The 24,213-nt window shown below is 40.1% G+C and overlaps 1 protein-coding gene across 5 annotated transcripts in view; it reads right to left on the bottom strand.

Moving 5' to 3' along the window:
* The window catches only part of dync1i1a (dynein cytoplasmic 1 intermediate chain 1a), a 279,043-nt gene that overhangs the window by 59,642 nt on the left and 195,188 nt on the right, over nt 1–24,213 (bottom strand). For all 5 annotated transcript variants that reach the window (XM_043689901.2, XM_043689900.2, XM_043689899.2 and 2 more), the window contains exons 11-12: nt 11,369–11,515; nt 5,436–5,549 (exon numbers count right to left, since the gene is read on the bottom strand). In XM_043689901.2, the coding sequence (XP_043545836.1) occupies nt 5,436–5,549; nt 11,369–11,515 (261 nt within the window). The remainder of the gene's footprint in view (nt 1–5,435; nt 5,550–11,368; nt 11,516–24,213) is intronic.

The raw sequence follows: 24,213 nt of genomic DNA, 5'->3' as shown, positions 1-24,213 counted from the left end.
ACATGCGAACCACCCTATGTAAAACATTTGCCCCGCATGTCTTTTTTAAAATCACTCTCCTCTGACCTTAAAAATATGTCCCCTAGTCTTGAATTCCCCTATTCTAGGGAAATTATCATTAACCCTAATTATACTTCCCATGATTTTTTAAACTTCCTACACTCAACTGAAAAAAGTCCCAACCTATCCGGCCCTTCTTTATAACTCAAATCTTCCATATCCAGCAATACCGCTTCTGAGCATTCTGCTTAATAATATCCCTCCTACAATTGGGCAACTAGAACTGGACACAATTCTTCATTAGGGAATATTACCCAAGCCTCGACCGTTAATTGTACAAGTCTAGTCAGTCCATTTGAGCTTCATCTTTACAGAAATACCCATGTTTCTCTGGCTAACTTGAAAGATCTTCTGCATGGACACATGCTTAATGAGCTGGGTGAACTCTTTAGCAGGGGATCTCCTACATATAATGCATTTGCTGATTTGGAAAACATCTCCCCATGCATCAGGCAGTCTATGTTTAATATTTAATCAGGATCCAGATCAAAGAGATAGGTTTTAAACACAAACCAAGAGGAGAGATACTTTCAGAGATGGAGGTAGATAATGCCATAACTCTAACATGAAGCAGCAAAAAGCATGGGGCTGTCAAAAGGTGGAGTAATAAACATACTGATAGATGGAGAGTTTGAGGATCTTGGACTGCTGTCAAAAATTACAGAGATGATGGTGTTTACATCAGACTATTTAAACAGGAGAGTTAAATGTAATTATGTGACTTATTGGCAGCAGGAAACATCATGCAGACTATGTTTATCATGACCAGGTATATTCTATGCAAAAAAAAATGAATCAAGCAATTGTATCCTCTGCTGTGGCACTCTCCAGTATAACATTAGGGAACATTTCTAAAATTCACTAATTAATTAATAGACTATGGAATACATAGCTTTTAAAATGACAAATCTATTTAGGTATAAAAAAAAGTTTTTTGAGCAATTGTTGTAAACTGTAATTTATTTAAATTTAAAATTATATAGTGTTGAGGTTTTGACATACACATGAAACAGGTACTTATTAGGAGCACATCTGCACACTGATGTCATTCTTTTGAATTCCACTTTTCCATTCTTGACTGATACATATTTGGACATTTCAGATTACATATCATGCCTGTCATAAAAACATAATGCTATACTCTTCATTAAACTGGACAGCACAGCAAGTGCTAATTTACTGAACAGATTTTATTATCCTTTATTAACAGAAATTACTTCAGTTTACACATCTATCAAGTACACAAAAATGAAAGTGGGGTGGAATAAATGTGCATTTTGTCAAAAACATTGCCATTTCCATAATACTAGCTTTATAATAGCCTTACAAAAGCACTTTTACATTGCATATTTATAATTCAATTTCTTGAATCATATGATTTGCAAATGTTGTGTATTAAATTCATCAGAGTTTAAAGATTAATTACATCAGATAAAGATTCCTAGTATAGCCATGAGATATCATATTTTTCAGGGCCATAAAGAATAATGACAGACCAAACACCATGTAAACTGTGCAATCACAATTACTCCACATTTGGTGACAACACCTTTAATTGCCTAGCCCTAAACTCTGAAATTCCATTCAATTGGCACTTAGGAATGCAATTGCTATGTTAACATTCATTTCAAGAGGGTTGGAGTTGTATTGCTGAAGCTGTAGGAGGTTCTGGTCAGACCACACTATGAATATTGCGAGCAGCTTTGAGCCCCATATCTAAGGAAGGATGTGCTGGTCTTAAAGGCGGTTCAGAGGAGGTTTATAAGAATGATCATGGAGATGAAGAGTTTGGCATACAAGGTGCAGTTCAGGACTCTGGGTCTGTACTCGATGGAGTTTAGAATGATAAAGGGGGGACCTGGTTGAAACTTACAGAGATGCCTGGATAGAGCAGATGTGAAGAAGTTTCCACCAGGAGGAGCAACTAGGTCCTAAGGGTATAGCTTCAGAGTGAAGGGACGGCCCTTTAGAATTATTTGAGGAATTTCTGCAGCCAGAGGATAGCTATTCTGTAGAACCCATTGCCGCACAAGGCTGTAAAGGCCAAGTCATTGAGTTATTTCAAAAGAGATAGATAGGTTCTTGATTGGTAACTGGATCAAGGGATATGGGGAAAAGGCAGGAGAATGGGTTGAGAAACAGGTCAGCCATGATCAAAAGGCAGAGCAGACTTGAGAGGTTGAATTCTGCTGCTTTCTCTTATGAACTCGTGGGCTACACCATTCCAGCTCATTAACCTCATTTAAAGACACATATCAAAACTTAACTTTTGACCAAACATTTGGTCATCTGACCAAATATTGCCTTATGTGATTCATTGTCATACTTTGTTTTATAATGTCCTTTGGAATTGCCTTGGGACATTCCATTACACTGAAGATGCTAAATAAATATAATTGGTGTTGTAAATCTTCTCAACTCACAAACATTAAAAGATTTTCACAAAGATTGAATATCCCATCTATAAACAAAGATGTTGCCTCTTTAAAAACATTCAAACATTCAGACAAGCCAATTATCTGCAATATCCAAGAGAAGAAATTTGTTACTTGTGACTCGAAATAAAGGCATTAAAAAAGCAGGAATGGTAACAACAAAGCAGTTTTAAAAAAACACAAATGCATCAAAAAAACCTTTAAAAACCTGTAATTTGCATCAGATCGGAAAAGTTACACCAGACAAGAGGATGAGTATTCTAAAGTTTGAGGATTTGCTGTGGCTCTCCAAATGAGGCATTGTACTATTTTCCTGCTTCCAGTTCCCAATCAAAGACAACAAGCAGATGATAACCAAAATTTGTTAAAATGTCCTGGCACAGGTCAGAATGATTGAACTGGACATGAATTCCTAAGGCTGTAGCTGCCATAGGAATGGACAGAAGACCTGAAAAGGCGGTTTCTCTGATACCTCACTTCTACCAGGAGGTCCTGCTGCTGTGCAGATAGTGAGCCAGCACCTTGAACCCCCATCCTGACCAGCTCTGATGTAGGAGCAATCATTTCATAAGCACCTTGCAGTTTTCACGATGTCAGGCCAACTCTTTCATGACTCATGACTCATGATTCACAAACCTCAGGGAGAGCTAAGAACCTTATGCTGTACTCGGAACAATTTGAAAGACAAATTCAAAAGGTCTTACCTATGCCCTCCATGCCAATTCATGCATCTTCACAGATATCAGAAAAAAGGATTTTTTAAAAATCCACACTAGGTTAATATGTGAAAACTTCAGCTGGATTTTATAGCTCTCTCAAGGCATTTTTCAGTAGAGGGACACACAAAACAAGTGCCATGACCACCTCCTGCAAATCCATCCCAGAGCTGTTAACCATAATATAGGTCACATAGTACAGACAAGGCAAGGCATCGCTGGTTCATCCATCCTTAAGCTGTAATATCAAGACCTTTAAATCAAATCCACCTCCACCAACAGAAAATGCAGAGCAGTGGCAAGCAGACCAGAGTGCAAAGCCTATTTTTAAAATGCTTTCAAAAGTTAGGAGTGAAAGGAGTTGCATATCATCGAGTGTCACCCGACACAGTCCCTTGCTTCCATGTGTCCTCCTCTACATCGGGGAGACTGGGCCTCCACAGTCCTGTCTCCCTCCCAAATCTCTCTAATCGTCACCCATCTTAAAATCCAAAGACATATGAGGCCGCACCGTGGCTCAGTGGTTAGCACTGCTGCCTCACAGTGCCAGAGACCCAGGTTCGAGTCCCACCTTGGGCAGACTGTCTGTGTGGAATTTGCACATTCTAACCATGTCTGCATGGCACCAAAGATGTGCTAGTCAGGTGAATTGGCCATTAGTCAGGGGTAAATATAGGGAGGGAAATGGGTCTGGGGGGGGGTTACTCTTTGGAGGGTTGATGTGGACATGTTGGCACGAAGGGCCTGTTTCCATAATGTAGGAAATCTAATTTAATCCGCAGTATCTTCCAGAGTTCTTCCTGCACCTCACCTCAATGTCAGGAGCAGAAACTACTCGCTTCTGGTCTGTTAAAACTGCTAAAGCTGCTGGCTGATGAGATTGGCCAACAGTTCTTGATGGTGGGACTTTTCATCCAAAAGGTCATAGAATCAGAGATGTACAGCATGGAAATAGACCCTTCGGTCCAACCCATCCATGCCGACCAGATATCCCAACCTAATCTAGTCCCACCTGCCAGAACCTGGCCCATATCCATCCAAACTCTTCCTATTCATATACCCATCCAAATGCCTCTTAAACGTTGCAATTGTACCAGCCTCCACCACATCCTCTGGCAGCTCATTGCATACAAGTACCACACTCAGCGTGAAAAAGTTGCCCCTTAGGTCTCTTTTATATCTTTCCCCTCTCACCCTAAACCTATGCCCTCTAGTTCTGGACTCCCCAACCCCAGGGAAAAGACTTTGTCTATTTACCTTATCCATGCCCCTCATAATTTTGTAAAGCTCTATAAGGTCACCCCTCAGCCTCCGACGCTCCAGGGAAAACAGCCCCAGCCTGTTCAGCCTCTCCCTGTAGCTCAGATCCTCCAACCCTGGCAACATCCTTGTAAATCTTTTCTGAACCCTTTCAAGTTTCACAACATCTTTCCAATAGGAAGGAGGCCAGAATTGCACACAATATTCCAACAGTGGCCTAACCAATATCCGGGTTCCACTCTCTACCTGTTATGTTTTAATTGATGTGGATAGGGCTTCTTAAAAGTCAGTGCATTCAGGACTTACTTCTTCCAGTATATGGTATTCTGGTTTGGGAGATTCACTATATACCAATCATCCTTTCTCCATCTTGGGTCTAGGGCCTGAGGATAGACCATTCTTGAATCTGAACAAAAGATTCTCTTGTCTCACATAACGTATTTATTATATATTAGTCAAAGGTACCATTTTTCTTAACTTGCTGGAAATAATTACTAAGGATGCTTGGGAGCTACACAGCATAGATTTGCTCCCTCTGCATACTCATGCAGATCTCGACTGCCTCCATTGAACAACTTACATCTTCACGCTGAATGGAGATCAATGTACCATGAACATCAACTGCTTAAGAACCATTACCTTACACAGTCACCTATACAGAACTGCCCAATTACACTTGCAAAGACATAACAACAGTTCTGTGCATTTATGTTTTTCTACAGTCAGCTAGAAGAGGGTGCTATAATTCTCTTAATATAGACCAACAATATATTTACAAAGGATCACATTGCATACTTTCATCCTACATTGCTCACTGTCAAAAAATACTTTTTTTCCCTAGGATCTCTAAATGTACTAAAATGCATATATAGAGAATTATACTACAATAATGCAGATAATTGATGTAATTAGTTACTAGCAATATGTAGTCTCAGCCAGATAGATAGTGGAGGAATTAGCTTACCTGTGGTTGAGTCAACATATCTAGGCTCCAGGAACACATCTTTCCATCTGTGGAAACTGTGATTAGATTGTGAGCATTTTGTGTTCCAACAACATTCACACAGTACACAGGATGCTGAAACAAAAAGTACAGAAGTAAAACTTTCTGAAAAGTGTAATTCTATATTCTGATCTAATTAAAATAAACCTCAATCTTTTATATTCTGATGCTACTTTTGATTAGAATCTGATCTCAATATAGTGCAAGTATAAAGACCTAAAATGCAAACAATATTAGAAAATTTCAAATTTCATAGTAAAGCATCAAGTTGCACTTTCTTGAATGAAATTCATTTGTCATGTTCATTATCTAGCAAGGTTTTTCAGCATGTGTGTATTTGTGCATGCACTGCATAACTTGCCCTCATGTTCCATACAGCCTTGTAGTTCAGGTTTTCCCTTGGGATATTAGGTTTCAGAACCTTGGTTTCTTTGATCCTTACATAATTTTAACAACAGTGTTTTAGAATCAGTCACAATATTTGAAATGATCATGGCAAAAATTCTCATTTATGTTTTCATACATGAACATAATGCATTCAGTCATATGATGTGCTATTGCTTATGGTGTAACAATTTGCATACATTTATGCTGGCTCAGACTTTTCATTTAATTCTTTTATTACTTTAATTTTTGCAATTTGAATAAAGTAATTTAAAAAGCAAAGAGTTAGAATTAAAACACCAAAGTTTCTTTCCTCCAAATGCTGGAAAAACTGGAAAACAAAGCACTGCTGCAAAGGCACCACAATAGAAATGGGATACAATTACAATTCAACACATTTACAATTTCCATCATAAATGTGGGCACGAGAAATTATAATGGAAAGACAGCCAGAAAATTGAGGAAAATATTCAACAGCAAGAGGAAGCTCTGTGGAGAGGAAATACACATTTTTTTTAAAGATTATGTTATATGGACACTGGCAAAGCTTCAATACTGAACCAGTATTATTTCAAGGGAAAATACTGTGTAGTTCATCTATTGTATTCCATAAATCAATGCCTATATAACTATAAAGGAGATTAATTTAATAGGAAAAGTTAGGAGGGACAATATAAGACAAACAGTACACTTTTAAATGAAGTGCACAAACAGAGACCCCTAGGTGCACATACAAATAAATGTTTGAAAGAAGCAGTACAAGTTGTGAAGGCTGTCTCACTTGCTCACCCTTTAATCCAATTACCCTTGGAAATTATAACGACCTAGATTCCTGTGTGCAACTTTAGCTGACATAAATATATGAATTCTGTTGGAACTATAAATAACATTATGTAATATAATTTGACTGAGTTATACATCAGTTTCAACATCTAGCCTATGGTCTTCCATTAGCTAAAACATTACTGCAGCTACTAATTTTCTCAACTGCACTCTCTTTGTTGTCCTCATTCCAAATAATGTAATTGCAGTATCTCACCCTGGCCATTTCCCCTCATGTGCTTCCTTAAGTTCAAGGAAAGCAAATTTGTGATTTAGCCATTCACTACCAGAGCTGGCTAAACCACATAAAATACTATTGCATTGTGTTATCACCTGCTAATACTGCTTACTATTTCAGTACCATCCTGGAATGCAAAGGTATCCACCAGCTCTCTTCTGCAAAGTATGTTCTAAACTCTGTCTCCTTCACTCATACCTCTAAGAACAAGAGTAGTTCCTGGATTGTTTTTCAACGTTGAGGTCAAGACCATCCAATCAGTCGTTTCCTCCACGTTTCTTCTTCCACATTGCGCCTTTCCACGACTCCACCGGATTAAACAAAAGTGAGTCTCTCACCTAGACCTGAAGTCTTTTACAAGTTAATTTACCATCTTCCCATATGCTCTTTCTAGCTTCACCATGGCCTTGAGATCTACCTCCTGCTTCCTTGACCCTATTCCTACTAAACTACTGACCCCCAAACTTCCCACACTTGCCATCATGCTTGCTAATTCAATGACCAGTTCTCTACTTTCACATGCCAATTTGTCAATTTTCAAGATCCCATCCAAAGTAGCAACCTGACACTTAAATGATAAATGATATTCTAACAAAAGTAACTTGCTCTCCCCTCCTTTATCAACCCATATGCTGCCTTTGATATGGTGGACCAAGCCACCTTCTTCCAATGTCTCTCCACAGATTTCCAACTGTGTGGCTGCTCTCAGTTAGCTTCATTCTTATCTAATAGTAGGTAAAGAATCACTTGCAATGGCTTCTGTTTCTGCTTTAACACCACTATACTTCATATTCTGAGAGGCTCTCTCCTTGGTCCCCTCCTACTTCTCAAACATGTGGTGACATAATCCAAAAGAGCAGCATTTGTTCTAACATGTGCAATGATGGAACCCAGCTTTACCTCACTGTTACCCCTACCAACTCTTTCAGTGGTGCTTAAATTATTAGGCTGCGTTTCTAGTATCTTGTACTGGACAAGGCAAAATTTTCTCTAATTAAAAACTGGGAATATTGAAGCCTTTGTTTCAGCCTCTGCTCCAACCTCCAATCCCTACTCAAGTGATTCCATCCCTCTGATGTGCAACAAGCTGGCACTCCATTAGTTTGTTTCCAATCTTGACCTGATGTACTTCTGGCCATAGATTCAATCCAGGATGCTGCCTGACTGACAGTGATATCCAGAATTTTTGCTTTCAGTTCAGATTCCAGCATCTACAGTAATTTGCTCCTTCACCTCATCACTGCCTTGCTTTGCACACAGATCATCAAACTGTGTCCACCTTGATTTATCTTCTGCTGTCGATGTCATTTGTACATTTATTACACGTAGATTCAACAATTCCAATGCAAATCTGTCTTGTTTCCCACATTCAACCTACCATAAACTTGAGATCATCCAAATCTCTTCTAAGCTTTCACCAAGTCACATTCACCTGCCATCCCTGTAAATGTTGACCTACATTTCTTGATTAGAAGGCACTATGACTTTAAATGCACATTCTTGCTTTCAATTCTGTCCATGCCTCACCACTTTATATTTACAATCTCCTCCAGCCCTGCACACTCCCATATCTTCCTCTAATTCTGGTCTCATGAGATCCCCAATCTTACACGTTCCACTAATGGTGATTGTTCCTTCAGCTGCCTTAACCCCAAACTTTGGATTCTTTCCTTATGCAGGTTTGCCAAGCTTTTGATCTTGTGAACTGATTTCTCATGTGATGTTATCTCACTTTTGTTTTATGATGCATCTGACTCAGGATTGTTACAGTGCAGGAGGCCATTCAGCCTGTCATGTCTGCCAGCTCTCTGCACCATGCTGTTGTCTTCTCCCTGTATTTCTACATATGCTTCCTATTCAGAAGGCAATCTAATTTCTTTCTGAATGTTTTAATTTCACCAAGCTCCAGACACTTTTCAGAAATGCATTCCACCTTACATCACTTGTGTGTGAAAATGTTTACCTCTCGTGGTTTTTATTTCTGTTGCCAATTACTTTAAATCAGTGCTCTTTCATTCTCAATTCTTTCACAAGTTGGAACAGTTTCTCTAAACCTCTCATGATTTTTAACATTTCTATCAAATTTCCTCTCAGCACTTTTCTCTCCAAAGGAAATTGTTTGCATTTCTCCAACCCATTAAATTTGTGTCACAGTTTACTTTCATCATAAACGTAAAAGATGAATCATGCACAGTTCCACCATGCAGCGCATGTTCACCAATAGCCTGCTTACTGATGTTTAGCCTGCCTCAGCTTCTGGCCTCATTGCAGCCTTGGAGGAAAACATGCCAAAAAAAAAAGAGCTGAACTACAGAAGTCAAGTGAGTTTGACTGTCCAAAACAAAACAGCAATTTTCTCCAAGGATGATATCAAGGAGTCCTGGCAAAACTGGACTCACTATTTTTTCTCCATTTCAGTCCACATTCAAAAATAAAGAAAAATAAAAAAAAGTGTTTACACAATGCCTTCACAATACTCTAGCTGAATCCGAAACAATGATGCTCTTGCACTCAATTTCTGCAGCACTAAAGCCCTGGATACTGTATGCTTTCAATGTGTTTTGATAGTTTAATGATCTATGTGCACATAGACACAGATGCCTCCAATCCAGCATCCCCTATGTCTCATATTGTTTCTCTATTTTCATCCAACTAACATTACTTTTCCATGCTAAACTTCATCGGCCATCTGTCCATGCATTGCACATTCCTCCAACCTGTTCATGTCATCTGAAGTTCTACACGCCTCACAATGCTTCACATGTTGTATCATTTACAAATTTTGAAATTATACCTGTACACAAGGATCTAGATCATTTGTGTTTCAGATGATGTTAAAGCCTTGCATAATGTGCAAAGGAGGTTTACTAGAATTGTACCAGAAATTTAATAGAGTTCAGACATGTGGAGAAACCAGAGAATCTCTGATTGTTCTCTTTATAGTTAGTATAAAAAGGAAGCAAAAAGTGGCATCTGTGAAGGAAAAGCAGAGTTAACATTCAAATCCAGTGACCCATTTTCACAACAGTTCGGAAGAAGGGTCACTGAACTCGAAATGTTAACTCTTTTCTCTCCACAAGTGCTGCCAGACCCACTGAGGTTTTCTAACAATTTCTGTTTCAATTTACAACATTTGGAGTTTTTAGTTTAAAGTTTATAGGGAGATTTGGGGCAGCACGGTGGCTCAGTGGTTAGCACTGTTGCCTCACAGTGCCAGGGACCCGGGTTCAATTCCCACCTCAGGTAACTGTCTGCATGGAGTTTGCACATTCTCCCAGTGTCTACGTGGTTTCCTCCGGGTGCTCCAGTTTCCTCCCACAGTCCAAAGATGTACAGGTCAGGTGAATTGGCCATGCTAAATTGCCCGTAGTGTCAGGTGCATTAGTCAGGGGTAAATGTAGGGGAATGATTCTGGGTGGGTTGCTCCTTGGAGGATTGGTGTGGACTTGTTGGGCCAAAGGGCCTGTTTCCACACTGTAGGGAATCTAATCTAATTTGATAGAGGTGCAATAGATCTTGAAATGCTCTGATAGAATAAATAAGAAACTGTCTTGCTGCTGGAAACAGTTAGCAACCAGAGGACACAGATCTCAAGCAACTGACTCCAAATATAATCAGTGGCTACACTGGAAAAAAAATGTAAAGGGGGCAATGTTGAGGGAGTTGTTATGCTGTCAAATACACTCTGAAAGAGTGGTGATACATACTTGAAAAAGGGGAAAAAAAAAATCAGTGTACAGTGGAAAACAGTATGGAATGGGTCTATTCAGATTAATACTTTCAAAGAGCCAGCAGACAGACAATGGCTGAATTACTTCCTTTTGAGCTGTATCAATCCACAATGCATGAAAAACTCTGCTTGCAACCTTTCATCTGATCATGATGCTCCATTTCCAAAATGGAAAAGCTGCCAGCAAATTATATTTCCTTAACCGTGTGGATATTGTGGAGGTGCCGGTGTTGGACTAGGGTGGACAAAGTTAAAAATCACGCAACACCAAGTTATAGTCCAACAGGTTTACTTGGACCTACAGGTTACTAGCTTTCAGAGCACTGCTCCATCATGTAACTAGTTTCCTAATGAAGGAGCAGTGCTCTGAAAGCTAGTACTTCTAAATAAACCTGTTGGACCATAACTTGGTGTTGTGAGATTTTTACTTTTGTACACATGGATATCGATCAACCAAAATTCTACACCTGCAAATTATACTAACTTTAAAATTTAACTTAAATAAACACATTATTATACTCATCTCCGCATTCAGGGGTAATCACTTGAGATTAGACATACATTATATATCTTTTACATAAGCAGTAAGGGACTGGATGCGTAGTGTTGAAATCCCCATTCTTCAAAAAAAAACATGCATAATTATTTGCTGAATGAATTACAATGGAGAGATGAAAGAGAAACAGCTCAGATTTCAGATTTCAAGAATATTTTACTCACTGTGTGAGCTGCGGCAGAAAGAGGTGTACGCTGAACTGGAGTTCTTCTGTGACTGCGATTATCCCAAAGAACAATTTGTCCAGAGTATGTACCACCAACAACTAGGTTTGGATGGAATCGGGCAAAGCAGACCGACATTACAGGAGACTGCACATAACCAATAAACAATTGTTAGCATTGGGTTCATCAAATAGAATTATACGCACTCTGTATAAATATTCAATATCAACAAGTCCTAGCAGGATCATGAAGGAAAAACTACATAAATTATTTTGCACTATAAGAATGAACTCTTTAAGCTCCAAGACTTCCTCTGGTGGTGTTACAAATAATTGATGTAAGTCATTTATTTCATTCTCTCTAATTACTTCTTCATGCTCCTTTCAGATTGTATCTTTGAAACAAAAACACTGGAATTTTTAGAACATCTGGGATAGCAATTATTCCAGATATTGGAACCAAGGAGGTTTAGATACAAAATTTTTAGCAATTGCACCAAATTTTCATCAATTGCTTTACTGAATATCCAGATCAATCCTAAATTAAGAATCAACAGAACAATAACCAAAACTAAATCTGAATGGCTAATTTTCTAATATGAATTAAAACTTTAAGAACAAAATCCCCTGGATCCATAAGTAGTTTATTGTAATCTAACCTGAAAGAATGATTATTAAAAGGAGAAATGTTATGCAAAGAGTTTAAACCAAATTACCTATGAATTGTTGTGCTGGCACGTCACTTCTTTCAACAGATAGAACAGCACAAAAACAGGTTGTTTGGTCCAACTGGTCTATGTTACTGCAAACTGACCATCTTCCCATCTACCCACAATCTAATTCTTTTCACTTAACCTTTAATTTCATTCTGCTTTATATGATGATAATTTCCCCTTGAAGGGCATTTATGCTGTTTGCTTCAATGGTAGTAAATATGATAGCCCAACCACTCAGGTTAAAAAACTCTCCCAAATTCTCTAATAAATTGACGAATAATTATCTTATTTACAGACTCTACTTTTGATCCTGACTGCAAGTGCCCCAGCAAAAACATCTACATTCTTTACTAAAAAAACTTCTATGAGGTCATCCCTCAATCTTAACTTTTTTTGAGAAAACAGCCTCAGCACAATATAGATACTACTCCTCAGTTTTGGGGCCATTTTTGTAATTTTGTACTGCATCTTACCAGTGGCTCTGTACCCTTTTCCCAACATAGAGATCAAAACTTTTCACAGTATTCCTAACTGTAGCGTAGACTCTTTCAATTCTATTCTTCTAGAAATAGAACATTACATCACAATACAGGCCTTTTGACCCTCGATGTTGTGCCGCCCTGTCACACTAATCTGAAACCCATCCCACCTACCACATTCCATGTACGTCCATATGCCTGTCCAATGACAACTTAAATGCACTTAAACTTGGTGAATCTACTACAGTTGCAGGCAAAGCATTCCATACCCTTACTACTCTGAGTAAAGAAACTACCTCTGACATCTGTCTTACACCTATCTCCCCTCACTTTAAAGTTGTGTCCCCTCGTGTTTGCCGTCCCCATACTTGGAAAAAGGCTCTCCCTGTCCACCCTATCTCACCCTCTGATTATCTTGCATGTCTCTATTGAGTCACCTCTCAACCTTCTTCTCTCTAATGAGAACAGCCTCAAGGCCCTCAGCCTTTCCTCGTAAGACATTCCTTCCATACCAGGCAACATCCTAGTAAATCTCTTCTGCACCCTTTCCAAAGCTTCCACATCCTTCTTATAATGCAGTGACCAGAACTGTATACAATACTCCAAGTGTGGCCGTACCAGAGCTTTGTACAGCTGCAGCATTACCTCCGGGTTCTGGAACTCAATCCCTTTATTAATAAAGGCCAAAACAGTGTATGCCTTCTTAACAACCCTGTCAATCTGGGTGGCAACTTTCAGGGATCTGTGTACATAGACACCGAGATCTCTCTGCTCATCTGCACTCCCAAGAATCTTACCATTAGCCCAGTACTTTGCATTCCGATTACTCCGTCCAAAGTGTATCACCTCACACTTGTCCACATTAAACTCCATTTGCCACGTCTCAGCCCAGCTCTGCATCCTCTGTCTCTCTGCAACCTACTACATCCTTCGTCACTATCCACAACTCCACCGACCTCAGTGTCATCCGCAAATTTATTAACCCATCCTTCTAAGCCCTCATCCAGGTCATTTATAAAAATGACAAACAGCAGTGGACCCAACACCGACCCTTGCGGTACGCCGCTAGTAACATGTTCACCAAGATGAACATGTTCCATCAACTGCATCCCATGTTTAGCTTTACATTGGAATTTTAATGATTTGTTAAGAAAAATGTACTTTGCCTTTTGCTCCGCTACCTGATTAAATGCTTACACCCTCAACCCCTTGAAAAGTATCAGGCGTTAAGATAGAGGTAGTGCCATTGTACTTTCAGTCAGCTTATTTCCACTCATTGGACTGGATGGAATCACCAGTCCTAATCTACATTCAACTCTCCTCAATGGCTCAAACACCACATCATCTCAGCTAATGGGCAAAATGTAGTGAGGAGAGAAATGATGAACATTACATTATCTGAGTAGATGTCTTCCCTAAATAAAATGGTCAAGCCAGAAGGATTCCAAGCAGCTTACAAGACCAAAGCAACCATAATCTCTGTGACCAAGGAGATGCAACATTACATTCCATGGATGATGATTGTTGATATTTCAGTTATGTGTATAAAACGAGGAAAGAGGGTCTCTTCAAACCTTGGTCAGTAACTCACCTAGGAGATGAATCAATCTAAACATCATGGCATAGAATGAGAACACAGCAGGCTAACACCTTCAACATATTGTCTAGCTAACACCAATTGTTAACCTGAGAATGCAACTTTTAAAAAAGGTTTTGTGATTTACACATGAAAGAAGTGAAACTATCATGGTTTTCGAACAGATGAAAGACTCAACAGACAATCAAGGTATTTTTCAATGTATAATTTCAGTTACATCACACTGTAAATTTTTGCTATAAATTCTGTGCCTTACAATTGTATCCTCCACAATCACCTGAAGAAGGAGCGACGCTCCAAAAGCTAATGTGCTTCAATTAAACCTGTTGGACTATAACCTGGTGTTGTGTGATTTTTAACTTTATCGATTGTGTAGACCTTACCTACAAATTCAACACTGCAAGCAGAGATGTAACTTTGGAAGATCCAGGAAAAATTTTAGATGCCCACCCAGGTTCCTGGCTGTGATGAAGCAGTGTCATGAAAAACAGTACAGACAGGTCAAACACAACAGCAGCCTCTCAAGTCCCTTCTGAATCTCCAATGGCATGAAGTATGAGTGTGTGCTAGCTCCAATCTTATTTAATTAACTTCTTCGGCATGTTGCTGCAGCAGGCAACAAAAGACTTTAAAAAGGGACTATATATTTATTTCATATCTTCAGGTTGACTGCGGTCTCTCAAGCTCAGGCGTCTTTGGGCTTACACAAAGATACAAGAAAAATTCATCTATGAACTTCTTTTGCTAATAATTGCACTCGCCTGGCCCACAGTCAGTCATGTAAAAACAATGACTGCAGATGCTGGAAACCAGAGTCTAGATTAGAGAGGGGCTGGAAAAGCACAGTTCAGGCAGCATCTGAGGAGCAGGAAAATCGACGTTTCGGGCAAAAGCCCTTCATCAGGAATACAGGCAGAGTGCCTGAAGGGTGGAGAGATAAATGAGAGGAGGGTGGGGGTGGGGAGAAAGTAGCATAGAGTACAATAGGTGAGTGGGGGAGGGGATGAAGGTGATAGATTGGGGGAGGGTGGAATGGATAGGTGGAAAGGAAGATAGGCAGGTAGGTTACGGAGGAAGTGAGGACTGCAGATGCTGGAGTACCAGAGTTGAAAAATGTGGTGCTGGAAAAACACAGCAGGCCAGGCAGCATCTGAGGAGCAGAAGAATCAACGTTTCGGGCATAAGCCCTTCTTCAGGAATGAGGCTGGTGTGCCAAGCTGGCTGAGATAAAAGGTAGGAGGGAGGGAATTTGGGGGAGGGGTGTTGGGAATACGATAGGTGGAAGGAGGTGAGGGTGATAGGTCGGAGAGGGGGTGGGGGCGGAGATGTCAGGAAGAAGATTGCAGGTCAAGAGGGCGGTGCTGAATCAGAGGGTTGGGATTGAGATAAGGTGGGGGGAGGGGAAATGAAGCTGGAGAAATCTAAATTCATCCCGTGTGGTTGGAGGGTTCCTAGGCGGAAGATGAGGCACTCTTCCTCCAGGCATCGTGTGGCCAGGGGCTGGCGATGGAGGCGGCCAAGGACCTGCATGTCATTGGCGGAGTGGGGGGGTGAGTTAAAGTGTTCAGCCACGGGGCGGTTGGGTTGGTTGGTGTGGGTGTCCCAGCGGTGTTCCCTGAAACGTTCCGCAAGTAAGCGGCCTGTCTCCCCAATATAGAGGTAACCACATCGGGTGCAGTGGATACAGTAAATGATGTGGGCACTGAGGAAGCAAATGTGACCACAGTCAGTCAGACCTGCCACTTAAAACATCACAATTTTCCGAAGTGGCTCAACTTTTCGGAATAAAAATCAGTTTCAAGAATACTTAAGTCTTACATCAGATTGAACCCCAATAAGAATACAGACCATTAAGCATCAAAGGAGGAACAGAGCTGAATTCTATCAAGCAATTTGGGGAACATAGTCTTGTATAATGTCATCAAAGACAAGGAGGTGACAAGTGGCTCTCACAAGCACACAGTACACAGACATCACAAGCAAGTATGAAGCAATCACAGCAGTAGAGCATAGACCAGTGCAACTGTCAAAAAAATTAAAAGATTTATAACAACAATGTCAGATTTTCATTTTTATCAATTGAGCAAAAACAATTAAATCTTAAGATATTGAATAATATACAAAACTTTAAATCTCCCATATTGAATGTCATCTCAAACAGGGTTCTGTATTGTGAAAGTGTCTTGCTCTCAAAATTGTCATCTTATACTCATAAAAACAAGGGAAATATCAATAAAGACAAAAATAAATTAAAACAATATTGTATCATTGGTTTTCAAAACAACACGTAACGACATGCCTGACCTGGAAACCAAAACTTTCAGACATTTTTTATTCTATACAGTTTCCTCACCTAACAACATCTACACCAGCTCTCACCAACTTTACTTTGTGGGGTACAGTTTAAAAGGGGATCAGCTCAATCTCAACAGAACAACATTCTGTTCTGCACTACTGCCCTCAAAATCACCAGCAATAGTATATACAACATATACATATGATAAAATGAGACAAGGCTACAGAAAAATCCAGAAGTATCAATAATTTCCAGAAAAGGTTTTGCCCATTGACCCCCTTACTGAGAATAACTTTGCACCAGATTTAATAACCCCTTCAAAAATGTTTGAACACACGAATGCAACAACTGCATTTGAGTACTGAATTGAGTACTAACTCTACTATGCAACAGATGGGTATATATGTAACCTATGCAGTAACACATTCATGTTCCATTTAAACTATTGCTACTTCTTGTCACATTATATTTGAAGTTGTGGGTTTGGCTATCACAGAATAAATAAAACACTTTGCACAAGCTGATTCTAAAACACTTTATTCTAGAAATTTTATTGAAGAAAAATCAGTTTGTGTTCCTGAAGTATCAGCCTTGTTTCCTGAACTTTATTCAGGGCTTTTTCTCCATTGCATTTGATTTTGAGTTGCCAGATTCTTCTTTGAAAAGCTACCAAACAACATCACAAGTTTTGTAGTTGGCATGTATGCTTACTGTGTTTGTCACCTATACTTAAGACAGATCAGATCACTCAGTGTGCACCAAATTTGTTTTTAGAAAAAGTTGAAAAATTCTTTACCTTGTTTGAGGTTTTGTTATGAAAATATATTCAATCAAGACTTTTCTACAGACTGGGTAGATTCACCCGATTAAAGGTGCGATATATTGAAGGTATTAAACTTTCTATTGTTACAACAAATTTGAGGAAAAATGAATTTGCATCAGCACATGCAGCATACAATATTTTTACAGATGACAGATTCTTCAAGGAGTGTGGACCACACCAGGATAAAATAATAGGGGACAGCAGATTATACAGGATGCAGATGGTTTGTGGGCATTGCGAGGTTAAAAAAAAAAATCAGAGATTTAACAAATTTCCATGATGTGGTCTGAATGCCTGCACTGTGCACAGAATCCCACAGCATGCTGACAAAATAGTCTTTCTATTGGATCCAATTAATCTTACTGTGCCTGTCTGCCATTCCTTCAAGTCATGGAAAACTTTGATATTGAAAGTTGGTATTACCCACATATAAATCTATAAAGAAAGACCACCAACATGGTTAAACAAATGAGCTTTCATGTTAACTCACTTAAATATTTCTAAAAAGATTCCCTGCAATAAGATCAAAGAAGCATTATATAGCAGTTAAATGAGGAAAGTATAAGATCATATTTGTTAGCTTGTTTCAACATATCACCATCCTCAACAATGGCAGAGCCCTCCAAACCATTGCAAAAAGCAAAGCAGAAACATTTACAGCTATTTCATTTAGAATTGAGTGGACAATCTATTTTGGTTTCATCTTGAAGTTCTCAACATAACAGTCTTCAGACAATTTGATATATTTTGCATGCTATCAATGAATGGCTGGCTGCAAACAGAACAGACAATGGCCTCTGAAAATACTGTGGCTGTCCTGCTGAAAACGTTTGCTCCAGAAATGGTTACAACTCCAGCCACACTGATCGTGTAAAGCTAAATCACTGGTTCCATTATCGCTAGTCCATAACAAGCATGTAAAATTCGTTCTAGCCAATTATCAATCTGTTAATGTACTTGAAATGACCAGCAGAATGATAGGTGTTATCAAGGGCTTTCATGGCACAATGATAGTCTCTACCTCTGGGACAGGAGGATCTCACCTGCTCCAGTGGTGCAATCACAACATGGCTGATTAATAAGGTGTCTTACCATTGTTATCAATCAGCATTTATTCAATTATCTGCTCATTGATACTTAGATTGAGTCAGAGTTAACTTTGTTGCTGGAAAAGCGCAGCAGGTCAGGCAGCATCCAAGGAACAGGAGAATCAACGTTTCGGGCATAAGCCCTTCAGGAATCATCTTCTTCCTGAAGAAGGGCTTATGCCCGAAACGTCGATTCTCTTGTTCCTTGGTTGCTGCCTGACCTGCTGCGCTTTTTCAGCAACACATTTTCAGCTCTGATCTCCAGCATCTGCAGTCCTCACTTTCTCCTCAGAGTTAAGTTTTACAGTATGGAACAAGATCCTTCAGCCCACCGTGTCAATGTTGGATATCAAATATCCATTGATTTGAATCCCATTTTTCAGTACTAGGTCAGCAGCCTTGTATGTGATGGCATTTAAAGTGTTCATCTAAAAACTTCTGAAATATCTTGAGGGTTTATGCCATCCTTTTAGACAGTGAGTTCCAGATACCCCAACCCCATGTGGGTGAAATATATTTTCCTCAAACCCTCTCTAAACGTCCTGCCCCTTACCTTAAAACTGTGTCCCCTGGCTAATGCCCTTCTACTAAAGGGAAACGTTTCTCCCCTGTCTATGCCCCTCAGGACTTTGTATAGCTCAAACCGATCCTCCCACTCAGCCTTCTCTGCTCTAAGAAGAACAACCCATCTTATTTAATCTCTCCTCATGGCTCAGTCTCTCCAACCCAGGCAACTTCCTGGTGCATCTCTTCTGCACATTCTCCAGCACAAGTACATTCTTCCTTTGGTGTGGCAATCAGAGCTGCAGCCATGGCCTAATATTATAAACAGCTCCAACATAAATCTCCTTGCTCTTGTATTCAATGCTGTGACTAATAAAGGCAAGTATCTCACATGCCTTCTTAACCACCTTATCTACCTGTCCTGCTGTCTTTGAGGATCTATGCACATGTTCACCAAAATATCACAGATCCTCTGTTCTTCTTGGGACCCTACCATTTAATGTGTTCTCCCTTGTCTTGCTGGTTCTTCCAAAATGCATTACCTGACACCTTTTCAGGATTAAGTTCCACCTACCACTGTTCAGTTCATCTGTCTAGTTCATCTATATTGTTCTGTAGTCAATGGCTTTTCTCCTCACTATTTACCATACCACCAAATTTTGCATCTGTGAACTTACTGATCATACGCCCTACATTCATGACCTTAATGTACACAACAAACAGCAAGGTAGCCAGCAGCAAATCCCAGAAAAGGGGCATTAACCATTTTCAAGCCTGCTAGTACATCCTCTCACTCAATGTTAAATTGTTCAAGTATATCACAGGCCCCCCCTCCTTTTGATATCTACATTGTTCCTTACAGTTCCCGTCAGATTGCCACTGTCTGATGGGGCCCTACTCTTCCCCTGTGTATTCTCTTGTCCCATATTTATAAATGCTTTTGGATTTTCCTTAACATTAACCATGCTGCATGTTCACTCCCCTAATTTCTTTTTTAAGCAACCCTCTGCTATTCTCTTTTGGACTACAAGTTTGAGCCTTCAGTATCCATCATAAGCTTTCTTTTCTGTTTGGTTTAGTCTTGACTGAACCAGAAAGAATCTCTCAGCTTCAAAACTTGGGGGATAACCAGGCTAAGTTCCAAAGATAGATGTATGTCATTACCTTTGACGTCAACCGCTTGACCAAGTGTAATCAGCAGGAGCTCTTGCAAAACGGAAGTGAATAAAAATCAGGAGAAACATTCTCCACCACAAAGCATCATAAACTGCATGAGGGGCCAAAACATTCCATCCCTATGACATCAGTGCAGGAGTTCCTCAGGGTACTGTCCAAGGCCTAACCATCTTCAGCTGCTTCATCATTGACCTCCCTCCCTCATCAGATCAGAGGTGAGGATGTTATTTAATGATGAAACTGCGTCCCTTTCACAACTCCTCAGATAATGAACCTGTCACAGCCCAAATTCAGCAAGATCTGTACAAAGTTCAGGCTTGGATTGATAAGTGGGAAGTAACATTTCTGCTACACAAGTGACAGGCAATGACCATCTCCAAAGGAGGTTAGGTGGTGTGGGGAAAAGACCCGCACCCTGCTCACCCACAGCATGGCTACATAACAAAAAACAGAAGCTGGCCTGCAAAACACAGAAATCAAGCCTGCTAACATGTACAGAAACTACCCAGAATGCTCCAGTCTGGACTATTCAGGCTAACATAAAAACCAGGTTAAAAATCACACAACACCAGGTTATAGTCCAACAGGTTTAATTGGAAGCACACTAGCTTTCGGAGTGATGCTCCTTCATCAGGTGATTGTGGAGGGCTCGATCGTAACACAGAATTTATAGCAAAAATTTGCAGTGTGATGTAACTGAAATTATACATTGAAAAATTGATTGTCTGTTAAGCCTTTCATCTGTTAGAATACAGTGATAATTTCACTTCTTTCATGTGTAGACAGTTTGGGAGAGTGGTCCAGGAAATGGCTGATGGAATTCAATGTGAGCAAATGTGAAGACTGCACTTTGAAAAAAGAATACAAGCATGGACTACTTTCTAAACGGTGAGAAAATTCGTAAAGCCAAAGTACAAAGGGATCTGGGAGTGCTAGTTGAGGATTCTCTAAAGGTAAACATGCAGGTTGAATCCGTGATTAAGAAAGCGAATTCAATGTTGTCATTTATCTCAAGAGGGGTGGAATATAAAAGCACCGTTGTGCTACTGAGATTTTATAAAGTGCTTTTATATTTTGAGACACCTCCACTGGGATCTGACTGCAACAAACTGGGGCTTTGCCTGAGATTTGGTCGTCATAAATTGGGAATCTTGCCGTGATTTAAATCAACAGAGCAGAGTAACCAAAAGAACCTGTGTGGATAAATTGCTATCATGAAACCAATTTTTATAAGAACTGAAGTGATTGGAATGAGGTTGGCCAGGTGGATTTTGTTGAATATATAAGATCGCTGACTAGGGTGGTTAATTTGGGCCAATTACGAAGCCCTAGCTGGCAGATATAAACAGGAGTCTCTGGCTGCACTTCAGTCCCACGCTCCTGATCTTTGCGCACCCGGTACGGAGGAGGGAGGGCAGGTCTGAAGACCTCCTTGTGGGTCTGCTCCTGGGCCTGGCCAAACTGGCCATTAACAGGTCCAGGCAGTGGGCTGTGGAGGGGGTCGTTAGGGCCGACTGTCTGCCCCTCTTCCGCGGTTACATTAGGGCCCGGGTGCCCTTGGAGAAGGAGCACGCGGTGTCCACCAACACCCTGGAGTTGTTCAGGGAGAGGTGGGAGCCGCAGGGAGTGGAGTGCATCATTTCTCCCTCCAACTCTATTTTGATTTAGTCCCTACCCTCCCCTTCACTGTTTTTGATCACACAGCACTGCCCTTTGATGTGAAGGGCAGTGTTTGTCACTGGCCACCCGGGTGTTTTTCTAAAAAAAAAGAAAAAAATAAACAGGAGTCTCAGAGAGCCTCCTGACTCTCGAGACTGGATCAGACCAGTTGGTCAGAGTTCACGTACTGAACACATGTAAATAAAGGGTGATTTGGTAATAGGATACCAGCCTCCATTCAGTAATTTCAAGAACTAAAAAGGAAGTTTTCTTAATTTTGCATTTCAATTGCAAAAATGTTATAGAGTCATACAACATAGAAACAGACCTTTGGTCCAGCCAGTCCATACCAGCCATGTTCCCAAACTAAACTAGTCCCACTTGCCTGCACTTGGCCCATATCCCTCCAAATCTTTTCCATTCATGAACTTATCCAAATGTCTTTTAAACACTGTTACCGTACCTGCATCCACCATATTCTGGCAGTTCATTCCACACAAAATACACTGTGCAAAAAAGTTGCCCCTCATGTCCTTTTAAAATCTTTCTCCTCTCCTGAAAATAAAATGCCCCTAGTTTTGAACTCCCCTACCCAGGGAAAAGACCCTTGTTATTTTCCTTGCTAATGCCCTTCATGAGGTCACCCTTCAACCTCCTACTTTCCAGTCTATTTTTATATCTTAAAACCTCCATTCCCAGCAACATCTTGGTAAATCTTTTCTGAACCCTCTCCAGTTTAATAATATCCTTCCTATAACAGGGAGAGCAGAACTGCACACAGAAGAAGCCTCACCAATGTCCTGTACAACGTCAGCATCATGTCCCAACTCCTATAAGATTTGAGCAACGAAGGCAAGCACACTAAATGTCTTCTTAATCACCCTGTCTATGAGTGATGCAAATTTCATTGAATTATGTACCTGAACCGCTAGGTTTCTGTTCTACAACAGTACTATGGCCCTACCACTAATTTTTAAGTCTGCCCTTGTTTGTTTTACCAAAATGCAATACCTCACATTTATCCAAATTAAACTCCAACTGTCACTCCTCAGCCCATTGACCCAATTGATCAAGATCTCTCTTTGTAATCCTAGGTAACCTTCTTCACTGTCCACTATACCACTAATTTTCGTGTCATCCACAAATTTACTAACCACATTTCCTATATTCTCATCTAAATCATTTATATAAATGACACACAAAAGTGGACCCAGTACTGATCCTGTGGAACACCGCTGGTAACAGGCCTCCAGTCCGATAAACAACACTCTACCACTGTTCCCTACTTTCAAGCCACTTTTGTATCCAATCGGCAAACTCACTCTGAATCACATATGATCTAACTTTACTAATCAGTCTACCACGCAGAACCTTGTCAAAGTCTTTACTGAAGTCCAACAAAGCAAGTTATTGGATTTGATGCCATCACATTCTTAGTAGGTTTAGAAAAGCTACTTTTGAGCATTTAAATGCTCTGACCCACCAACAATTAAAAGATTTAATAAGATGCTGAGGATTGGAATTTTGCCCAAAGCTTTCCAGGCAGAAACAGAGGATGAAGAAACGGAGACAGTACTGGCAAGAGATAAAACTTGGAGGAGCTGAAATTAGAATTACAAGTAAAAACAAAAAGTGGAAGAATCAGGAAGAGACAGAGAAAGATGAGAAACAGCAAGGAAACAGCTTTTTTTTGAAAGATGAAGGAAAAGGAGTTTGAATGAAGACAGCTTCAGCTAAGGCGTGCAAAACCCTGTTGTGCCCCATGAAGACACTGCTCACTCAGAGTAGAGGTAACTCAGTTTGCTCATTTTATTCCTTATTTTGAGGAGGCAGATGTAGAAGGTTTCTTTATCAATTTTGAGGAGGTGGTGCAGCAGTTAGAGAGGTCAGTCTTATGCAGAAAACTCTTCAGGGAAAACATACAGGTTTACTCCTTTTGCCTGAGGAAATGCGACCAATTACTGATTACAGTTAAAAAAAAATCTTAGCTGTAGATGTACTGTAAAAAAAAATCCATCAGGAAATGACTTTGAAAGACGGAAGAAGTTTGCTTTTATCAGTGAGGACAGGTACTTAAAACAGAACCGCTTATGAAAAACTCAAAACAACTCTCCAAGATGTTTCAAAGCATCATCTCCCTTCCAATAAGAAGATACCACAAGGAACAGAGTGATAGGCTCAAAGCAAACAGCCACCTTACCTGATGAGATGATCCTCAATCCTCTACTCCAGAAGAAACCATTTCCTAGTCACCCCAACCAACTGAACAGAATAAGGGTAGGGTGAGTGATTAATAAAACAACTAACCACCCATGAAAGAAAGGGAAAATGATCAAGAGCTGTCCGCAGGACAGATAGTGTGGTGCTTAGATGATAGACAAGATCAAAAAACTTCTGTTTATCAATGGCTGAAATGTAGGGCACATCGAGGCCAACCGCAACAGGGAAAACCAGAGAGATTTATCTGGGCACATTCACCCTATGCAGAGAATGGGATTCACACAGAGA

This window comes from Chiloscyllium plagiosum, unplaced genomic scaffold (assembly GCF_037043375.1).
Source record: "Chiloscyllium plagiosum isolate Xiang-an unplaced genomic scaffold, Cpla_swu_hap1 HiC_scaffold_5, whole genome shotgun sequence".
NCBI classification, from domain to species: Eukaryota; Metazoa; Chordata; class Chondrichthyes; order Orectolobiformes; family Hemiscylliidae; genus Chiloscyllium; species Chiloscyllium plagiosum.
Note: the sequence above shows the minus strand (reverse complement) of the source record. Positions and strands in the feature narration are given on the sequence as shown.